At 39.3% G+C, this 14,373-nt stretch overlaps 1 protein-coding gene across 1 annotated transcript in view; it reads left to right on the top strand.

Annotated features, from left to right (window-relative positions):
* Positions 1–14,373, top strand: part of PDE3A (phosphodiesterase 3A) — a 332,782-nt gene that overhangs the window by 248,586 nt on the left and 69,823 nt on the right. The window contains exon 3 of the mRNA XM_075552015.1: positions 13,555–13,812. Coding sequence (XP_075408130.1) covers positions 13,555–13,812 — 258 coding nt within the window. The remainder of the gene's footprint in view (positions 1–13,554; positions 13,813–14,373) is intronic.

Here is a 14,373-nt window from a genome sequence, read left to right as displayed (position 1 = left end):
CATCCTAGCAAGTGTACATTTTTTTCTAAATTTGATACTTGAACATGAAAATATATTAAAAGATATTTGGGGTTGGGCTCCGGATAATTTAGTGATTTATTTTAATCAGATGTCTTGGACATTTAAATTTGTGTTTTGTGTCTTTTTAAGCAGAGAGCTGGATAAAAGAAACATATATCTTAAGAAGTTACCTGGTGATATCACAAGTCAATTCTAACTCACAGTGACATTGCAGGACAGGATAGACCTGCCCCTCTGGGTTTCCAGGACTGTAACTCTTTAAGGGAGTAGAAAGCCTCATCTTTCTCTCTCAGAACAACTGATGGTTTTGAACTGCTTGCCCTGTGGTCAGATGCCCAATGTGTTACCACTCTACCACCAGGGTGAATTTAAAAAGCAAAGATCCATTTCTCACCTTACAGAGAGCTGAAAGGCTAAATGAGAGATTGACCTTCTCAATTCCTTCTTTGCCTATAGTCCCTTTGTGCCTATATTCTCTGCAAGTCTCACATGGCATCTGCCGGCCAGTATGTGCATGTCTCTGTGTCTGATCTTCCTTTTATTATTCAAAAATGATTAGATTTAGGACCCAACCTACAGAGGTCTCTGATCAAATGAATGTAATGAGAACCTTTGTGCCAAATGGGGTTACATTCAAAGATATCGCGGCTAGAATTTCTTTTTAAAATTATTTTTGCTTTTTATTTTAAAAATAAACTAGTTCCTTGATTTTTTTTCACATTTTGTTCAAAATCGGTTGGTAATCTTTTAATCAAGTATGCAAGGGATGGTGAGCCAAAGGACTTTAGCTCTTGAAGGATTGAGGAAAACCTAATTAGTGAAAACAAAAGTTACCAATAGAAAACCATTGAGATCTGTCCTTGTTAAACCAGATAGAGGCTAGAATTTCAACAAATATTTTGGAGGGACACAATTAAATCTATCATAGCATGTTTACAGTATGTTAGCCATGCCTGCTTAGAATCACTCATTTATATTATTGAGTGCCTACACAGTGCCAGGCACTCAACTATGCTCAGAAGCTAAGCTAGTGAGTGAAAGCTGTCATTGACCTTGCCCTCATGGAACTTTCAGCCTCAATAAGAAACACGAAGAAGATCAAATAATCGCACACCAAGAGTTGAATTAGAATCACAACAGGTCACATGACAGGGAAATTCCATGAATACAGGTGAGAGCTGGTCAAGATACAGGGTTTATCACTTGGTTACAGTTTCCAGGTTTTCTCACAATTATAGCTTCCAAAGTATTTCATTTGTTTGTTTTTTGTTTTTGTTTTTAGTGTTCTAGTGTATAAATACAAGAATAGCCCAACAAGCATTAATATGAAGTTCAGTGCTGAAGGTATTTCAGATAGGAAATTTGAGACGAAGCACCTTAGAGACAAAGCATTAACACAGAAATGGCTACTGCACACTCGATATGAAGGTGTCTGGTGAAGACCTGGATGCTTAAAAAGAGATGTCCATGAAGGCTCACAAAACCATCTTTGAGGTGTTTTGCTTGTTGCTTGCATTGTGGATATTTTCATGACAATATAAAGTTATTTGTAGACAAAAATTAATCATACTGAATGAAAATGAGATAATTCAAAGGCATATCTTATAAAGATGGAGAAAGATGAAACAGAAATGTATACCATTTAGAGGAGTTACATATTATTTCATTATAGTTTTCACTTTAGCAGTGACCTTAACAAATATAAATCCAAGCTCATACACTGACTCATAATGACCCTATTGGAGAGGGTGCAATTGCCCATATGGGTTTTTGAGTCTTAGTAACGCTTTACAGGTGTAGAACGCTGCTACCCAATCTATTCTAACTCCTCATGGCCCGGCAAGACCGGGTAGACCTGTCCCTGTGGGTTTCCAGGACTGAAACGGTTTCAGGGAGTAGAAAGGCTAGTCTTTCTCCCGAGCAGTGGCTGCTGGTTCTACCTGCTGACCTTGTGATCAACAGCCCAAAAGGCAGCTGCTAGGCTGCCAGGGTTCCTGTTGCAAGCAGCCCTACTTTAATGGTTTCCAATAGTCTCATAAAATAAGGTTTTCTTTTTTAAATTTACTTTGGCTTTTTGCAGAAAAAAATATAAGAAACTTGGTTGTCAATGAGGGAGCCATACTCATTCAGAAAGAGTGGGTGAAACCATTGAGGTGGTGTGAAAAGGGAGAACACTGCCCTCTGTGGCTCACTGAAATGGTTTTTAGGCGAGAAGCACACAGGCACCTCCAGTTCAAGTTCAATAGCAACTCCGAAAATGTAACAAACAAGGCACCCAAAGTGAATTCACTTCCTGAGTTTATCCTTGAGCTGCTGAAGGTTTCCTATAGTTCGCACAGACTCCTGTGAACATCGCAGTGTCCAGTGGCATGCTCTTGGTGTCTTTCTTCTTCCGCCAGCAGAAATAATCGTGATTTTTATTTACAATCGCAACTTACACTTCGGCAAACCTTCTGACATTTACGTGCATGAGCAGTCGCATGAATACTCATTATCGACATAGCTCAGATCTTGCCAGCTACCACATCTTGTGTAATTCTGAGTGAGAGCGACAGCCAACGGGGAAGTCAAAGGCAATTGAGCTTGTTTTCTCAGATGTGAGGCTCGCTAGAATGAGCTATTTAAGAAGACTATTTTATTCCCAAATGATAAAGTAGTATTTTGTTATCCTTGTTATAGTTGAGGATATTGGGAAATTTTGCTACTGTCTAGACACACTTGTCAATATTAGCATAGACTTGTTAATTTTTTTTGCTTATTTTGAGAGAGAGCATAGCAAAGTATATGCTTAAGGCCCCGTAATGCACCTCATTTGGTGACTCAGGGTGCCTTTGAAAAGGAAGCCAGGATGTCCAGAGAAAAGGAAGCCAGGCATTCCGGTGTGTTCACATTCACGGTATCTCCTCTCTCCAGGGGATCCTGCCACAGAGAGGTTGTTGGAAAGCTGTTTGATTAAGGGCCCTATATTTTTTCATCCTACTGTTCATATATATTATCTTAAGGAGAAAGTCCAAATGTAAACGCATATTCCCTGCCAGAAAATTAAAATAAGCAAACATCTGCTTCCTTGGGATGGCATTTAGCCAAGGTTCAGCCTACAGTGAATTACTGCAAAATTTTCACATGATTTCATTTTTTAAAAATTTCCCAACCGACTTCAAGTCTAAAATTATAAATGGGTCCTATGAAAGTATAAACACATATGCAATTTTTTTCTGTCTCTGAGGTCAGAACCAGTAATAAAGCAAAGATTATTTTATTAAATTCAGCTCATATTCTAAATCAATTTAGAAAATTAAAGACCAAGATGCTACTTCCTAGTATCACAGACCGCTGCCCTGGGAAAGACTTGCAGGGGTGGGGTCACACTGTGCTCTAGAGATGCAGGAGGATGGAGCTTTCCAAAGTACCCCAGGCCTGAAGGGCCAACGTGGGGTAAGAAAAGACCCTGTGACTCTTTCCTTTTGTGTGTCATCCCTTACGCTGCTGCGTCCTCTCTGATCCCAGCTCCCTTTGCACCCTGAGAATGTTCTTCCCATGCTGTGTTTGCCTCCCAGGGCGCCTCCCAGGATGACTAAATAGAAAGAAAAAAAGTACATGCCACAATGAAGCTAACAGCCTGGCTTTCAGAATTCCTTTCACACACTGTGTTATAAATCAAACCAGTGAAATCAACCATATTAACTAAAACCAGGACTTTTGTACAATTACTTTTAAAAGGCCTAAAATTAATCTGTAACTCTTATGAGTATATGAGAATGGAGAGTACAATCACTATGATCGTCTTTTACCCAGTGTAAGAACATGGAAGGGTTTGGGATCTTGTGTTTCTGGTTTAGTGTTGTTAGTAAGGAAATCATATCTCCATGCTGTCCTCCTCTGGTAGAGAAATCCCTGACTCAGTACTCACTGCCACGGAGTCGATGCCGACTGAGAGCTACCCTATAGGACAGCGTAGAATTGTCCCTGTGAATCACCGAGACCGCAACTACTTATGGGAGTAAAAAGTCCAGGCTTTCTCCCGATGAGCAATTGGCTGGTGGTTTCGACCTGCTGACCTGAGAGATTGCAGCCCAGGGCACAACCATTACTGTGCCAGGGTTCTCCATCATGTTCCCCGCACTCCAGCCTCTGAACCTAGTGCAAATGTGCCCTGTGTCTTTATAAGCCCAGTGTGCCGATTCAGCAACAAAGCTTCCTTCCTGTCTCCTACTCCGGGAGCAACAGGTCTCGTCAGTATGTGCTATGTCACCTCTCTTAGGAAATGTGTGCTTCCCAGGACGTTGGAGCCCTTGTGTGTGTCTCATAGTACACCCTTAGGACCAGGGAGGGTCCTGCTAAATTTATAAGGGTTTTCTGCAAAGAATCATAAGATTATGACCTACCTCCAAGAATGCATTGTAACTTAGTACTTATAAGTACACAAGATTTCACACACCGTTTAATGATGTTCCAAGAAAGAGAATTTTGCTCTGAGTATGTGTTCCTAGTTGTTCTTAAATAGACCGCCCTCAGACGTTGTTGGATACGGTGTCTGACAGCCAATTTCAGTTTCTTTAGAACAAAATGGCTAATCTACTTGGAAGTATTTTAAGTTGAGAATCCTTCAGATAGAATATAACCTTTGAATTGAATTCTTACAATTGTGTCCCCACACTCCCCTACCTGCTTCAATACCTATTGATTTTAGGGCCTTACTTTTAGGAAATGTATTTAATCAAACCATTAAACTTCAATTTTTAAGGGGAAAAAATCTTTTTAAAATCTGCATATCTTGGCTTCTTGATATACAAGTATTAACATGTGTATTCTAATGACATTCTAATGATAGGTGCAAATGGCCAAGAGATTCGGGAAACCAAACACTATTTGTGTTTGTCCAATGCACAATTTATCTGGAGGAAACAGGAAGTGGGAGTCCCAAGCAATGGTCATTTCTTCATGAGTGCACCATGAGGGGTGTGTTAGTCCAGGTGGAGAGAAATTTGGAGACACTCATGCGTGTAAGAAAGAGCTTTATCTGTAGCCCAGGTGGGGATGGAGCATGGTAGTGGGGCAGGAGGAAAGTCAAGGGAGATGGAGGAAGGAGCTGGGAGTCAAGGAGCATTTATAGAGGTCTAGACAAAGACATGTACATGCAAATATATATATATATATATATATATATATATATATATATGGATGGGGAAATAGATCTATGTGTCTATATTTATAGATTTAGTATTAAGGTGGCGGAAGGACCTTGGGCCTCTACTCAAACACTCCCTCAATGCATGAATAATTTCTTTGATTAAATTTGCACTCTATGATGCTCACTCTCCCGACACAACTGCTGAAGCCAAAGTGGGTGAACAAGTAAATGTGGTGAAGAAAGCTGATGGTGCCCTGCTATCAAAAGAGATAGTGACTGGGGTCTTAAAGGCTTGAAGATAAGCGGCCATGTAGCTCAGAAGCAACAAAGCCCACATGGAAGAATACACCAACCTGTGTGATCGCGTGGTCCCAAAGGGATCAGTTATCCGGCATCAAAGAACAAAAAATCATATCATTAGCTGCATACCTCCATGATACAATTGCCGAAGACAAACGGGTGCATAAGCAAATGTGGCGAAGAAAGCTGATGGTGCCCGGCTATCGAAAGAGATAGTGTCTGGGGTCTTAAAGGCTTGAAGGTGAACAAGCAGCCATCTAGCTCAGAAGCAATAAAGCCCACATGGAAGAAGCACACCAGCCGGTGCGATCATGAGGTGCCAAAGGGACCAGGTATAAGGCATCATGCAAAAAAAAAGAATATATGTATATATATGTGTGTGTGTGTGGATATATATATACCATATTGAATGAAGGGGGAAGTGCAGAGTGGAGACCCAAGGCCCAAGTGTTGACCACTGGAGAGCCCCTCATAGAGGGTTTTAGGATAGGAGATGGGTCAGTCAGGGTGCGATGTAGTACCTATGAAGAACACAGCTTTCCCCCAGATCCTGCATTCTTCCTCCCCCCAACTACCATGATCCGAATTCTACCTTGCAGGACTGGATAGGGCAGAGATTGTACACTGGTGCATATGGGAGTTGGAGGCACAGGGAATCCAGGGTGGACGATACCTTCGGGGCCAGGGGTGTGAGGGGCGATGCTGGGAGAGTGGAGGGTGAGTGGGTTGAAAAGGGGGAACTGATTACAAGGATCCACATGTGACCTCCTCCCTGGGAGATGGATGGCAGAGAAGTGGGGGAAGGGAGACTCCAGATAGGGCAAGATATGACAAAATAACAATCTGTAGATTATCAAAGGCTCATGAGGGAGCGGGGAGCGGGGAGGGAGGGGAAAAAAAGGGGGACCTGATGCAGAGGGCTTAAGTGGAGAGCAAATGCTTTGACAGTGATTAGGGCAAAGAATGTACGGATGAGCTTTATACAATTGATGTATGTATATGTGTGGATTGTGATAAGAGTTGTATGAGCCCCTAATAAAATGTAAAAAAAGAAAATGATTAGGGCAAAGAATGTACAGATGTGCTTTATACAATTGATGTATGTATATGCATGGACTGTGATAAGAGTTATATGAGCCCCTAATAAAATGTTTTTTAAAAAAAGAAAGAGCTTTATATACAAGAGCAACTGCATATTGAGAAAACATCCCGGCCCAGTCCAGATCAAGTCCACAAGTTTGGTATTAACCCGTGTGTCTGGTACTAGTCCATAGATTCCTCTTTAGACTCACATAACACATGTAATGATGCCAAATGCAGGACAATTGCAGGCCAGTAGGTGGAGGGTCTTGTGGATCGAGTGGCATTGGCAGCATCTCAATGCTGGCACGGGTCTCCCCATGGCTCCTGCAGCTCACTGAGTGTCTTAACAGCAGGAAAGGGAAGGCAGGGAGACTGGGTCTGGCCTCCGGTGAGCTATTTATCTCCTTTGTGCTTCCAAATAATGTCATCAAGCTGTGACCCAATTGACAGGCTAGGCTCCATCCCTTCACTCAAGTTGGCAAGAGATTATGTAACTGCCACAAGCCTGAAGCATTTTTACCACGGGGAGGAAGTAGCCTCGGGGACTCTATAATTAATTAGAGGTGGAATAAAGTTATCATCAGTGACACAGACTTCTCGAAAACTGCAAGACAAATTTTAAATATTTTAAAACATTTTCCAAATACTTTATGAGTCTAAGAAATAGTTTCAAAAGGAACCCCTTCTTTCTTTGATGTGTGTAGTATACCAACTTGGATATTATATAGAGCAATTATTTAGGCTGGGAAGTGGAAGGACCTTAGAGAGACCCCATTCTCTGCATTTAGAAGAGGCAAGCTGGAGAGCCTGAGTGCCCCAGAAAACATGGCATTATTTGTGGGAAACTTGGGATTGGTTTTCAATACTGTCATGAAATGCGGGGAAACAAAATACAGTGGCCCAATTTGAAGTGTATAATATGTCAACTCAGTTATCTAAGAATTAATGTTTTAGCATCGATAACCTGTCTTAGAATTTCATGGAGAATTATAAAGAGAGGCTTTTGTGCTGCTTGTAACTCATTTTCTACAATTAGAATTATCTCCCAAAGTAAATAACACAGTAATGATTCACTGGGTCAGAGGCTTGGGAATTATTAAATTTCCTGCCTTTGGGTAAGAATATTTTTGGCCTCTCTCATTAAATTGTCCATTTAAGCTTTCTTTAAAATGTGTAGGAAGAAGACATGTAAATTGAATACACTGATGCCACCTCAAACCAATTTATCAAAAACTAGGTGCATGAGCTTCATTTCATACTGGATAATCTCTCTGCCCTTTTTTAAATGGCAAACTTCAGCTAGCAATTATTTTCCCCAATCCCTTACTGATTCTCCCCCTTGTCCCTCTGGTTATGTCTAAACCTTTCTAAGAAGTTACTTGGTAAAGTTTTCAATTCTGGATAGTATGAGGATATAATCCTAATTTGTTACTTAAAGATACAACTTTACTGTCTATCTCATTAGCAATTTAATCATACAAACTTCTTTGATGAGTTATATAACCTGTGATAACTTAGAGCCTGTTGTCTTTCATTGAATACAATTGTTTCTCTCTCTCCTCTTTACTCCGTGTGCTGAGAACTTTCTCCCTTAGCTTTCAATTTAGCTTGGCATTATAAAACATCACAGCCATTGAAAACTCTATGAAGTGCAGTGGTACTCTGGAACACCACAGGGTCACCAGTCGTCAGATGCAACCAGACAGCAAATGGTTGGGTTTTAAAGCCAACATTAGGAGGACCTGGAGATAGTAAAGCACAGTGGATGGTGATGGACAGCGGGGAAAGAGGTTTGAGAGCTGAGTGAGTTAAAATGAGCTGGACTAACTAGGAGAAGTGGTTATTTTTTATTTGCTATATAAAACTGCACTTTCTTCCACTGTTTACTGAACTTAGATTCCAGATTGTCTGTGTAATGGTGACAATTCAAAGTCAGTTGTCATTTAAATAGTGTCTAGGGTATTAAACTTGCAATTTCTTAAATGTTGAATATAAATATTTCTACTAGACGGAGGCCCTATGAAGTTGAGTGTTTTATATTGCTTGGTAACATTTTTATCAAGGAAAAGGGTTGTTTGGTCATCTACCCTGTAAAAAGACTCAACTGTGGCTCTGTGCTGAGTACACCACATTACCATCGCACTTGAAGTTGATTCCAGGCTTTTAGCTTAAGACTTTCCTTTCAAGTGGCTTTTGTATAAACCCAACCTTTAGCATTTATGATAACTATCTGACTTTTTTTTTTTACCAGATACATGAAGTATTTCTCTGGGTATCAATTTGAAAAGCCAAGAAATGGAATTTTATTATTTTTAAAGCTAAGAAGGTATCCACAGACCCACTGTGGTAGTCACTCAATTATTTCATATTTTATATCATGTAATATGAAAACTCTTGCAACAACCATAGTCCTTCACTGAAATGCTTTACGAATAGATCCCTGGCCATATCCTTGTCTTTATTGCTTGTCTGCTTTTCAGCTGCCTGTTGAAGTAGCATCCAGCCTATCTTTCTGCCCCTCCGCGTTGCCTGTGTGGTTCGGTAGCCTTGGCAGCCTCGTGGCAAACCAATCTGATTGTTGGTTTTCGATTTCATGCCTCATTGAGACCCTAGTATGATTCTGAAAAGTGGTGAGAACTTATGTATGATGCAAGGTTTCATACCTAGACCAATTTTTTCCCTTGAATCAAAAAGCCAATGAACAAAGGTCTGTTTTTATAATAGTAGAGGATATTTTCAATATAAAAGTGCTCTCCTTGGTTTCATGACTATTTTATGCATGAGTGATTTGTTGTTCTTTATGGAATTGAATGCTGTATCTATTTTTCACTTGAAGAGCTTACTTTGAAAAGGCTTTGTCATGTTTAATTGTGAAGTACGTATTGGGCCTATTTTCTTAATGCACATGTCAAGCTAACATTGACTCAGGGTGGTGCTCTAAGTTCTATTTCTATCTTAAAGATTCATATATAAGATTATTTTTAATTTTCATTTGGTTATATAAATAATCCACCCATGGTTTTAAAAAGTAAATAAAATGACTGATTTTTTTAAAAGATATAACATTAAAGAATTACAGACAAAACAGTCTCTCACCAAAACATATTATAAAATGATAATCGTAATTTTAATTCTAATTATCAGTGGACATATTCTATTTACCCTCACATTTGTATACTTTATGTACTAAGAACTCGCTGAGGAAATATCTTTAATTATTAAATATAAAAGCATAAAATCTTTATTTCTTTTCAAAGACTCTTAAAATTGTATGTCATGGAAACAAGTTTGACTTAAAATTTCAAATTTTTCTGGAAACACTGCAGTGACACCTTAGTTTGGATTGATTAGAGCAGCATTGACAATTATAAACATTACCATCTCAGAGGTTCCCACTTGGAATATTTTTTAAATATATTGATTAGAGAAGTACTTGAAACTAATGTGTTTTAAAAGGCAAAGTGATAACCTAATTCAGTGTCATGTCATGAAGATGTTTTTTAATTAGCAATAGAGTACATAAATGAAATATGCATAATTGTGTGCCCCAGAACTATTCATAATGCACTTAGATGTTCATGTCACTTCAGAGTGAATATGTAAGCCAACTAACAGAGGAAGTCACCGTCATAATGATGGAGTACTACATCAAATACTTTTTAAAGTATAGTTATATATTTATATGGTTCTCTATCTCATGGTTCTGGTTTGGCGCTCAGATTCTGCTTTAAATGTTTTATTTCCCAGATTTTTCTTTTTATTGTCTTATATGTGACTGCACACTACGTTTGATGACTCAACCTGACCCCATGTATATAAGGGTTCTGAGACCGTCCATCTGTACAGAAGCACCTGCTTCATTTTTCTCCCGCAGGGTGTCTGCTGGCTTTGACCAACCACCTTCGGAGTTAGCAGCCCAGCGCCTAACCCACAGAGACCAGGATTCCTTTTATAGAGACTGATACTCATAAAATGAAGCCAGACACGGTGCCTCCTTTATATGCCAGTGCTCAGTAACCAACATCTGCCACCATGGGCATTGGGGATACTTCTGCGGCCACCGGCCTTAACCGCTCAGTGGCTGAGTAACAGGTCGAAGTTTAAGCCCACTACTGCTTTGGGGGGGAAATGTGGCAGTCAGCTTCCATAGTGATGACACCTTTGAACTCTGATGGGTTCTACTTAGTCTTATAGGGCCACTATGAGGCAGAATTGACTTGACTGTAATTGTTCTGTTACTCTAGGGGTACAGCATGTAACTTTTGGATATGATAACACCTTTACAAAATAATTTATCACTTACAGTTATCGCAAGATGAGATATTCTCAAGGTAGCATGTTTTTAAAAGAATTATATTTTTCTGTTTACTTTTTCTATGTCATACTTTCACTTTTCATGACATATTGTGTATACTTTTTCTAATACCATATATACTCAAGTATAAGCTGACCCGAATATCAGCCGAGGCACCTATTTTTTCCAGAAAAACTGCACACGAAAAATTTGGCTTATACAAGAGTATATGTGGTACATATTTTCACTTTTTCTATGCCATAGCCCCCACCCCCATGCCCAGCTAATCAATATCCCAAGGAGTCTTGGTAATTCAATGATTAAGCGCGTGCTGTTAAGTGAAAGGCCACTGTTGGAACCAACCTGGGAATTCTTGAAGAGAGAGACCTGGCAGCCTGTTGTATATGGATTCAGCACCTAGGAAACCCTGCGGGCAGGCTGCTCTGTCCTCAAGGTCGCCATCAGTGGGATTGGCTACAAGCAGCCTGCCTTGGGGGTCAGGATTCTAAGGACTCTTTTCAGATCTACCCACATATTTTAAAGAAGTACATAATGCTTTTTAATGTCGTTCTATTACAACCTGGGAGAAAACTCCTGTTGGACGCACATTTAGTAACTGCATGTTTTGATTGTGATTATCAACCTGTGACATTGGTGTCCTTGCCTATATGTTGAGATATTTACAGGAGCAGTATTTAGGCCCAATTTGAAGTTACTTACCTGCGTTATGGAATACCTACATTTCAAGAACGAATTGGTCAATTTATAGAAGTTTCTTCTATAAATACTGGATTGTATTGTATTAATCACCATTAAAGGACTTGCATATGTTGTCACATCATCATCAACTAGCACTGTCGATTTGGATTATGTTGTCAATTTCCCAGGTTATAATTTTTATTACATTATTTATTATTTTAAATATTTTAAAACATACTTATATATGTTTTGAATTTCCACTAATTACCTTTATCCAAATTTATCTTTTATTGTTTTTTGAGAAGCTCTTTATTTGACTATGTTTTGTCTTTTTTTATAATCATTTTATCAGGGGCTCATACAACTCTTTTCACAATCCGTACATACATCATTTGTGTTCAGCACATTTGTATGTATGTTGCCATCATTATTCTTAAAGCACCTGCTTTCTACTTGAGCCCTTGGTATCTATCAGCTCCTCATTGTTCTGTTTTGTCTTTTCTATGTGGTACATTTTCTCAGTTTGACTTTTAACTTTGCTTACAGTATTTTTCTCAAGTAGAATTTTACACCTTTATTGAGTAAATTCTATCATAGTTTCTCTTAGTGGTTTATGAATTCTTACTGTTTTTCAAAGATCTTATTTCCCAAGTTATGAAATATTTCTCATATTTAAAAAATAATTTGATGACTTTAGGCATTACAATTTTAATCTCTTTGGAGTTCACTTTTATGCCTGTTGCAAGAGCATGTGTAACCTTCAGTGTCTTTGAAGTAGTCAGCCAAACTTCCCACAAGTCTCTTGATTAAAAATTCCAGAGCTATTATTAGTAGCACCATTAGCATTATTGCCGTCATAATTGCCACCAGTGTAATTTCACATATAACGAATCCTGAACCATTATTCTGAAGTTGATACTATAATTATTAATCTATTGATTTTAAAAGTGGAGAAACCACATTAAATGGAAGGTAGTGACTTACCAAATAACATGTATCTAGAAGATGGTGGGGGACGATTCGGGGTTTGGAACTACCTAGCAAAATTCTTGAATCTCCACTACCAGTCATGAACAGGGTTGAGTTATTCACATGTATGTGGGTATTTTGCACCTCAAACTATGTTGATGTTCATAGTCCAATGTTCATAGTCCTTTCTAGTCTGTCAAGTCCAAGACTCTTCCCTGCTCCCCTTAGTCTTCCCAACATCTGCCCCAACCAGCTGGTAGACATTTATCTTCGTATTTTTGGTCCCTATCCTCTGGTCAGTGAATCGGAGGCAATGACTGAATCCAACTGGCAGCTGAGCAGACCAGGCTGTATATGTCATGAACTTTTAGAGCTGATGTTGTGACCCTTTCCTCCCAGAAGAACATGAATACTCAGTGGCTGTAAATTTGACTTAAATGATGTTTTAAAATCTCAAATGTTAGTGGAATAACAAGCTAATAACTATGTGATTCAAGTGTTGTATTAAACTCTTGCTAAATTAAAATACTATAGTACACGAATGTTATTTTCAGAATGAAAACTTAACTACGGGTATAATGTTCACCTCTAAGATGTGATTTCTAGAAAGTGTTTTTTCACTGATCTGAAATGTCTTATCTTTTTACAAATGTCCTGTTATTCGCTCTTGAGTTGACTGCAGTTCATGGCAGTCCCGGTGCCTGTCCAGAGGGTTTTGCAGCAGCAGAACCCCCCACCCCATCTTCTGAGGCACCGCTGGATGAGTTTGAACTGCTGACTTTTAAACTAATCATTAGCTGTTAACCATCTGATGCCACCTACTGTTTACTTTTCGCATATCTTCATATTTGCTGCATCCCTTCCTGTGCTCTGGTGTTAAAAGGTGTGTGCCGAAAGACAATAAAGGATGGAAACTTGTCACCTGGAAACAGAAGCATGCTTGGAGCTTTATTAACCATATTGAAATGATCAGGAGGCAGGACAGGTAATTTTTCAGTGACGTAGTCTAATTCAGTCATTTCTAACCAAGTTTTTTTTTCTTTATTTGGTGTCTCAGTCTTCAGGAACCAGTATTACTGTGGATATTGCTGTGATGGGCGAGGCTCATGGCCTCATCACTGACCTCCTGGCGGACCCTTCTCTGCCCCCGAATGTGTGCACATCTTTGAGGGCAGTGAGCAACCTGCTGAGCACACAGCTCACCTTCCAGGCCATTCACAAACCCAGAGTTAGCCCCATCATTTCCTTTAGTGAGAACTACACCTGTTCTGATTCTGAAGAAAGCTCTGAAAAAGACAAGCTGGCCATTCCCAAGGTGAGAGTTACAGTTGTTTTAAATTCACCCTGTTTCTTCTATCGCCATGTAGCCCTTCTTCCTGGTGCCTCAAATCTCAGGACAGGTTCTCATCAAGATAGGATGATCACAGTAACAAAAGTAATAAGAATTTCAGCAGGAAGAAATTGCCCTTACACTTCATCACTTTCATAAAATAGAACTTCTCCCCATTATCTGTTTTACCTTACCTGCAAAGACATTTGTATTGGGTACCTTTAAAGTGTGAGATCTTGTTTTAAGTGCTCAGTAGCAAAAAATAGGCATAAACGCCAAAACTAAAGGAACACAAAGCAAAGCCCTGCTCCCACTCTAGGGTGGTTTCTTTCACTGTCTTCATAACTCAAGGTTTCTTTGCTCTTTGATTTCTTGGTATAGTTTTCTTTGTCATACTCTCATGTATTTCTCAACCTGACAGCATTTTAGGTATTACAGTGTGAGCTGATTCTTGTGATTGAGATAACATTTGGCCTCACTGGATTATACAATTTCTTCTTTTCATACATAAGATAAAGACATTTTATAAAAGGAAACTATAGGCTC

Source organism: Tenrec ecaudatus, chromosome 6 (genome assembly GCF_050624435.1).
Source record: "Tenrec ecaudatus isolate mTenEca1 chromosome 6, mTenEca1.hap1, whole genome shotgun sequence".
Lineage (NCBI taxonomy): Eukaryota > Metazoa > Chordata > Mammalia > Afrosoricida > Tenrecidae > Tenrec > Tenrec ecaudatus.
Note: the sequence above shows the minus strand (reverse complement) of the source record. Positions and strands in the feature narration are given on the sequence as shown.